Here is an 8,215-nt window from a genome sequence, read left to right on the forward strand (position 1 = left end):
GAAGTCACCCCTTCGTCATCCTATCGACCGATCAACCCCCATCTCGTAGGGGTTGGTTATCTGGAGGCGGAATTCCTCAGCGTTTCGAAAAACCGCGGCCTAGCCTATGCGAGTCCTGGCTGGCTCCGTTCATTGTCGTGGAATAAAAGCCGCGGGAGTTCCCCACGGATGCTGAGCCCTCGCGTGGATCTCATTTCAGGATCGTATAAAATGGTGGTGGCCGATGCCGAAGGGGGGCCAGGGCCGGAGGAGGGGTTCGGTGAAACGAGAACAGAGGGAGCGAGCAAGACGGGAACAGAGGGGAGAGAAGAATGGCGAGGACAGAAGGCGATGGGGCTCCGAAAGTTCGAGAGAGATAAACAGAGAACGGCAGCGAGACGGCGAGAGGAGCGAAACAGAGAGGGACAAAGAGAGAAAGAGATACACGCCGGCTGGCGAGCAGATGGTTGCGCCGTTTATTGGTTTATTCGTCGGTTCAGCCATCACGTCCCGTCCAGCCATCCGACCAGCCGGTGGACTCTTTGGGTTGTGAGCACCGACACTACAAGGACTCTTATCTACCCGGAGGAGGACTGATAACACGGCGCATCAACGTCGCGGGCTCGCGACCCGACGATGGAACCCACGCTACAACGTACGGTGATCTCATGGTGGTCGAAGGACTTTTATCCTTGCGAGGATCGGCCCTTCGTTTCGGCAGACTAGGCCGGAAGTTTGATTTTTACGGAGATTTTTGGAGGGCTCGGTTTCTGATCGTTGTGAGCTCACAGTGGTTTCAAAGAGTCTGCTGCAATCTGAACATTTTTATTTTCCTAGAAATTTATACAGTTCTTGATATTTTGGAGAAAATTCTTATTATTGGTGTTGTTACTCGTGAATATGGTTCTTGGTCCTGCTTAGTGGAGGGTTTGTTCGAGTTTGTTGTGAGCTTACGGTGATTTCGAAGTATATATTGTACTATAGACATTCTTTTTTATGGTTCTGAGTGGAGTTGGGATCCTTGAGAAAATCATTCTTAGTCTGGATCATTTGAGGGTTTTGATTTTTAAGCGTAGTTCTATTTGGTGGAGGGTCAGCGTTGTTAAAGATTGTATTGTACTCCAAACATTTTTATTCCAGAGATTTTTAAAGGAAGTTTTAAGGAAAAAGTAGATTTTGAATTTGAGAATAATCGAGAACTCTAACTTGTATTTCAATTCTGGAATTCTTTAGGCAATCTTTTGAGCCTAGAGAAGGACAGTAGGCTTTCCGACGGGTTTCTGCTGCCTGTATCGTTGTGAATTATTTTGACCTCAGTGTTAACGAGACATTTTCCCTTTCACGGAACTAGAAGAATAACGAAACAGTTAAAAATTCCATTTTCACAACGATTCGAACTGTGAACAGAGAATGAGACCATCGAGAGTGAATCGAAAGTGGAAATTCATCCGACAAGTAAACGAATGGAAGTGAATGAAATGTAGAACGAAAAATAAAAAAAAAAAAGACACGTGTATCACGTCGAACAAGTAAAAGTAGTTACGCGATTGGTTTATTTTTCCAGGACTGTTAGGGTGCGGATGTCGATTGTCCGACGAGGGACTCTCGCCGGTGAAAGGGTTGATTGATGCTGACTCGGCGGCTTTTATCGCCACTTACACGGTACTCTATATTTCATTTATGTTCTGCCCGGTTCTAAACGAAGCTAATTCCATCGACTCGGCTCCGACGTACCTATCCACAAACTTCTTTGCCGGCGCGGCCGCAAAAACCATCTAAGCAAATTAATTTCGTTTCCAGGTGCCGCGGGAAATCTCACCATAATCAAACAGTGCATCCCGTCGTTCAATCTCCGACCAAATGAGCACTACACTCAATTGAAAGGTACGTAACAAAATAACGACAAGGGACAGACTATGGAATATACACGATACGATATTATTTTAGAAGTACAACGCCGTCGAGACGAACTTTAAAAAATTCCAAATAACTTCAGAAAACAGCTCCAAGAAACCATAGAATCGAAGAAGGTACGTTTTCTGAGCCTTCCAACCAATTATTACCTAGTGAGCGATCAAACTATTAGAGCAACAATACGACATAGATAATATTGTCTACAATGCTGCCAAAAGAATATTCTCCATTTGCAAACACGAATATCTACTCTGTAACACTGTTTAGATTTTTTTCAAAAATTAATTTCTGCGACGATAGATGAAGCATGCTAAATTTGCTTACGGTCTGTGATATAAAAATAGCAATTAACACCATAAATCTGAGGCTTTCAAATAAAACGCGTCGATTTTACCCAATGTTTGTGGCAGCTAACGGTCAACGCGTTAATGATAAATAAGTTCAATATAGCCAGTCTTCCGCTTACAAATTGTCCATTTCAATCTAAACTTGTTAACCCGTAGAAGTGGGCTCTTATAATCCGACGGCTCTCTAATTATTACAAGACAGTATCCATCGAGAAAACATTTCCTCCCTCGCCCTCGCGTAACCGTCGCACCAAAGTACGGCCCGGGTCAGTTAAACCGTGCAATTTCCACGGGTCAGCGGAAGTCCCAGTATTTTATCCGTCTCTGCCGACTCTCCTCGCGCAAATAAACAGAGTTTCTTATCGGCCGGGACCCGCCACTTCGTCGCAGTAATTTCGAAAGCATTACAGTTTGCGAGCCGGGTACGCGTATACAGCCGTTTCGTGCGCCGGGTTTCAGCTCTCTCGGCCGTAACTCAGAGAGCCGAGAGAGTCCGGCCAACAGGGCCAGAAAAGTTTCGATGGCCTCCCGGAGCAACAGTTCTAATGCCGAAAATTATGTGAACAGGGGGATGACGATAATAGCGTCGCCGGTGCTAGGGGTGCAGATGCGCGCCTGGACGGTAATGGCGGAGACCACCGAAGGGGGTGGCTTTCCGGGTCGATACAAGGGAAAACCCCGTGGAACTTCCAACTACCAACGCTATCCACCTATCGGAACCCATGGATCGTTCGAATACGCCCTCTGGACGGGACGCTCTTGGAAACTTTCGACGATTTTCATCCCTACGCCATTGTACGTATTGTCTCCGCACGCTTTTTCATTTTGGAGCCATCGCACACCGACGGGATGATTTGCGACGTGACTAAAGCAGCAGAACTGAAGAATATTAGGTTCTTCTATAAGTAGATTTTGTGCACTCGCGATAAAAATCAAAAGGTGAATGATTTTAATTGGTTCAGAATATCGTACGCCGTGTTTCTGCACTCTTTTTAATTTTGGAGCCAATTTGCTTTAAGGGGACAGAATATTTCATAACAACGCTGCGGATTTTATGCATTTATGACAAAAATGAATACAGGAAATTTAATAATAATTTTAATAAGTTGAGGACATTATGTTCTTTTGATTTTGCTACTGTTTCAGTTTATTTGTTTTACTGTTGCAATTTTAATTTTTAATCTCTCAAAAAATTTTAAATTGCCCGTATTGCTACCACTAGGTAGTTTGCATTTTCAGATTAATAATTTTTGAAATTGGTTCATAGTTGATTTCATTGGTCGAAGGAAAGTAAATCGTTTCGGGATTGACATTGGTTGTGCAATTCACTGTTTTAACAAGGTTAGGTCAACGCTGGTTTATTAGATCGAAGAAAATTGCTTTACAAGGACGGTATTTGCGATTCGATTTATATGTTAAAATTGTGGAACCTCAACGCTGAAGGTCCTTTCGTAAAATTCATATTTCCAACCCGTCTCTCGGCTTATTGATCCCAGAGGGGAGATTATTTGCGTCCCGAGGGAGCAAATCAACGTCTACCTGCTCGTAAATAAGTGCTCGCAAGGATTCGTTTCGAATGTCAGTCTCAGAAGTCGGCTTTCTGGAGATTAAGGTCTCTGACCAACTTCGGAATGCTCGTTAGCGAGCAATTTTTACCACTTGTTACTGAGCTTGTTCTTTTTCATAAATATTTCATACATGTGTTCATTAAACAGCAGAAGGGCTAAACGTCACTCTGAATTTTTCAAATTTTTCCGAAATAATCAAACAGTTTTCAGATATAAAATCCTCATAAATTGATTGTTAAAATTGATTATGTATCGAATTAAAAAAGAAAAAAACAAATAATCTTTTCAAGATTCTTTTTACTGCACAGCGATGCCATGGTTAAAATGAAACTAAAACGATCGGATTTATAATTATTTAAGTCCAGCGCACGTGTAGGAAATGAAATGAAATTTTTCGGTCGACTCCTTAACGAATAAAAGTGAATAAAAATTTAATTCGGTATAATAACGGGGATTAAAGATAATTGGCGGCATAGTCAAAGGTATGAAGTGTTTTGACGCCAAGTTTAGGCTAGAGTCCCGGGCCCGCCCTAATTCGGCTTAATCCCGATTAGCATGCTGCAGGGATGCATACTAAGGGGATTAGCACTTCCAAGGCAAAGTTTGAGGAATCCTGTCATTCTATCGTACTGTGCCCTATCGGTTTCAATTCTCCGAGAGAAAAATGAGTTTGTACAATATTTTGACAGACTACAGCGGATTTCATCCCTCGAAGCACAAAAATTAGAAGATGAGCCTAAGCTAACAAACTATCCCTTTGTTGGTCCTCTGGATTAACTGCTTGACTTCTAAAGACGCTTACTGTAGTACACTATTGGGCTGACTTGGTCACTGGGAAACCTAAACACCGTAAACACCTAATTTTTGATGTTTCTTTTCAAATTTAAATTCTTTGCAAATTCAAATTCATTCGCTTTCTTTTTTCGTAATAATTTCATTATCGAGGCTTCTGAATGTCAATGTCACCGTTAATCCTTGCAATCACAGTTTCTGTTAATAGTAATTTCAATCCCATTCTCTATCAGCGACACCTTCAATGTGAGCTATGTGATATTCAAACCACACAGAAACATACAAAAATGATCAATAACACGTTTAAGGCTTGCAGTTTCATTTTCTATCAAAATCAATTTCATCTTCTTTCGATAACGTCGACTGCACAATTTCTAAATGACACGGACAGATAAAAGAATTATTAATAACATCTTCGAAGCGTGTAATCGCATTTTCTCTGAATAGCGCAACTTCCTTCGATTTCTCTGTGGACGACGTGAATAGTACACCTTCCGAATGACACCGATAGAAAACGGTTTTTTCAGAAAAGAGTCTAAGTGGAACAGCTAATTATGAGAGTGACGGAACGGATCCTGGAGGTGCTCGGCTAACTGCAACCCCGCGATGATTTCAGGTAAACATCATCGCCGGCGCAGGATGACCAAGTAACCTGGAAACGCAAGGTACATCGACATCGTCGGCGTTCAAATAAAAGGAGCTGTACCGCTAAGGAATAAGAAGAGAAAGAGGACGAAGGAGAACACGACCTTGCTAGCATTCAGCTGTGTCATCCGTGAGCCGTTAACGCTCAGGTGCCTTCGATCCCAGGGACGAGCATCAATCACTATCGGCTGCGCAGGTGTAATATGATTATTGTCGCTAAAGATAACCCGCTATGATATGCACCCAGGAAGTGTGCCAAGTGACATAACAGGATTTATCTTTAATGGTCTATCGGAGACTGTCGAACCCGATAATCGAATCCTGGTGTCCCTTGTCGCAGATCGTTGCATCTTAATCCTGTGGCGGGAATTTCAAAAATTTTAATCTGCGACCATTTCGTTACATCTTACTCGGTACTTATTTTATATTTTTTCGAACCAGTACAACTAGCGTTTTAAAAATTCTTTTAGCACTTTCTACGAACTATGTTTCTGCGTTTCGTCGTAGAAAAAATAGAAAAGGACATTCGCATAATTTATGAGCCGATTTAGCAAATTTTAATATAGAATAGTGCTTTTACTGAGAAATAATTTAGTTTATATGCTGGTGAGCTTAACAGTGGTTTAAAAATTTTTCATGAGTTTTTAAGAGAGGGTATTGTTTCCAGTTTCGTAATTCGTTGTTAAAGGGTCGTGATAAGGCGAATGGTGTGGGAACAGGTTGGAGTTGTTTGTTTTAACTGTTTCGTGCAACGACAAAGTGTTCGAGGTTTAATAGGTGTGAAGGAAAAGTCGGAGAGGATGTCGAGAAAAAGTACGGGAATTATTCATGGGCTTTTTTCACACACGAACGAAGTTTCGTTTCGCGACACGCAGAAATAGATGCCTCCCTGCTCCCTTCGCGAATGACTCGGCGGAACCAGTCTATTTTCGAATGACTCGGCGATTCGAGTTCGCCAGATCTGGGCTAGTGAGAGCGCCGATTTTAACTGTTTATTGGATACGCTGGAAATACTCCTGCGACGAGCCAGGATTCGCATTTAATGCCGATCCTTGTTTAATACTTTGCGAAAATTTCGGGTTCACAGAATCTCTTAAGAAAGTCTTGTTTGAGAATAATAACAATTTTAATCGGGGATTCTGAAAATTTATGCACTGTTAGTGAGGATTTCTTAGCATATTTTTAGCGGACCACAGCAATTTTAACCGTGTGCCAATATTTATACTAACCTATAACCTAACCATAATAGTCGATTTTTCAATGGCAACAGCAATTTTAAAATCGAATCACCCTAAATACAATAATATAATCTAAATATTTCTTTCTGTTTTATTACTTAGAAAAAGAAATTTCTTTTTAAATCTGAACAAAAATATTAGGATTTTCTATGATCGTTCTTGTCGGCAACTTGCTGAGATTGTTAAATATTTTTGTAACGATTCTGGGAGTTCAGATATTAATTGGAGAACATTTTTAGGTTCGCAGACGATGAAGAACAGGAAACAGTGGGTCGCCATCGTCTCATACTGGGCCAACGAAGAAGTTATAACCGGCACGAGAGCCATAACCAAGAAAAATGCCGATTATGTCCTAAGATCTATGTGCCGATAGGAGAAGGCCCAGTTAATGCTCTACATCTACCCTGTAGATCCGAATTTGTTTGATAAGAGGCGACAAATTCGGTTCTAGAGAGGTTTGTGTGGTGCATACAGAGCTACAGTGGTCTGGAAACTGCGTTTCACATCTTTACGTGCACAACTTAGCCTTAGCATTACAATTACAATTACTTTTAAGCTTCCTAAACGCTCGGTACTATTTCTAATCAATTATCAACGTACAATCTATGTAAATTTAAAAAATTCATCGCATTCATACAACTTTATATCTCGTAAATAATCTTACATTGTCGGAAAAGCGAACTCATAAAATGTCGAGGGCACTTTAGGTCTCTTTGAGGCTGGTAAATGCTACAGGTTACTAAAAATAACTATTGTAAGCATTAAACAGCTCTTACAAGCAAGAATATAAAACGTTAAAGTGATCGTTCTGAACGTCATAGCCTGGAAATTCTCACCGATTCAAAGAATTCTAATCGTTTTATTGTCTTATGTAAATTTCCTCGCTGTAATTCATATTTATTGATCATTTGCTTTATGAAACACGTGTAAAAAATCCGAACGTGCCCAGCCGCCATGTTGGATTTAATCCTAACTCCTCGCAATAGTTCAAAGTGTTACTTTTAAGAAACTTCAATAATTCCTTCTGGTTAATTAATAGATTGAGGATCATTATGCGTACCAGAATTTTCCTCCAACAGGGCTTAAACAAAAATGATATTTCACCTTTGAATAATATTAATTGGGAAATAATATAACAATATTTTCCCAAGTTCTTTTATCGTTTTACCATTTTGTACTTGCCCATTCGATTTATAAAATCCACAGTCTAATAATTAGAAATAATCACCCCCCATTGACGCTATTAATTTTTAATGGCCTTTTGCTTACGCAGGAAATTTCCATAAAATTTGGAAAATGAGGGAATAATTCGTACAAAATGAGCGGTTCCAGCAACACTCGATGTATCGCTTGTTATTCAGATGTTTGCGAGATGCGCAAGGATAATCGTTCGCATAGCTCGTCTCAGAGGCGACGGGAGCCCCGACAAAAACGTCATTGTTAATTGCCACGGGCAATTATTCTTCTCGGATGACGGTGCCGCGTCGTGTTCCACGGTTTCGCCGATCGTTTTTCAGGATACACACTTTATGACTAGGCGTTCGCGCCGGGAACCGATCCCGGCGGACAAAAAAAAATGTGTTAAAGGTGATAAGGAATTAATGATCGTCATTAATACCGCGAAGGGGAGCGAGAGAAGAGGAGAGAGAACCGACGACTAACCCGTGTTGCGAGTCGCGCGCGCGACCCGTTGCACCGCCGCCACCGCCGCACACCTTGCATTACCTTGCAC

At 41.3% G+C, this 8,215-nt stretch overlaps 1 protein-coding gene and 1 long non-coding RNA gene across 2 annotated transcripts; both read left to right on the top strand.

Moving 5' to 3' along the window:
• Positions 1-575: 575 nt before the first annotated feature.
• LOC143353101 (uncharacterized) lies at positions 576-1,849 on the top strand. Its single transcript, XR_013082075.1, has 3 exons — positions 576-634; positions 1,544-1,641; positions 1,780-1,849. It is a non-coding gene; the product is annotated as an uncharacterized LOC143353101 (long non-coding RNA).
• Positions 1,850-3,089: 1,240 nt separating this feature from the next.
• LOC143353850 (uncharacterized) lies at positions 3,090-7,657 on the top strand. The gene is made up of 3 exons (XM_076787453.1): positions 3,090-3,145; positions 5,266-5,441; positions 6,723-7,657. Exons 1-3 carry the CDS (start codon positions 3,090-3,092, stop codon positions 6,854-6,856), a joined length of 366 nt encoding a protein of 121 aa, XP_076643568.1. The 3' UTR covers positions 6,857-7,657.
• The last annotated feature ends 558 nt before the right edge of the window (positions 7,658-8,215 follow it).

Source organism: Halictus rubicundus, chromosome 4, assembly GCF_050948215.1.
Source record: "Halictus rubicundus isolate RS-2024b chromosome 4, iyHalRubi1_principal, whole genome shotgun sequence".
In the NCBI taxonomy this organism is placed as follows: Eukaryota; Metazoa; Arthropoda; class Insecta; order Hymenoptera; family Halictidae; genus Halictus; species Halictus rubicundus.

Coding starts and splice junctions, on each gene's coding strand:
- LOC143353850 (XM_076787453.1), top strand. CDS start 3,090: ATGATTTGCGACGTGACTAAAGCAGCAGAACTGAAGAATATTAGGTTC. Junction 3,146..5,265: donor AATATTAGGTTCTTCTATAA/GTAGATTTTGTG, acceptor TGGAAACGCAAG/GTACATCGACATCGTCGGCG. Junction 5,442..6,722: donor AATCACTATCGGCTGCGCAG/GTGTAATATGAT, acceptor GAACATTTTTAG/GTTCGCAGACGATGAAGAAC.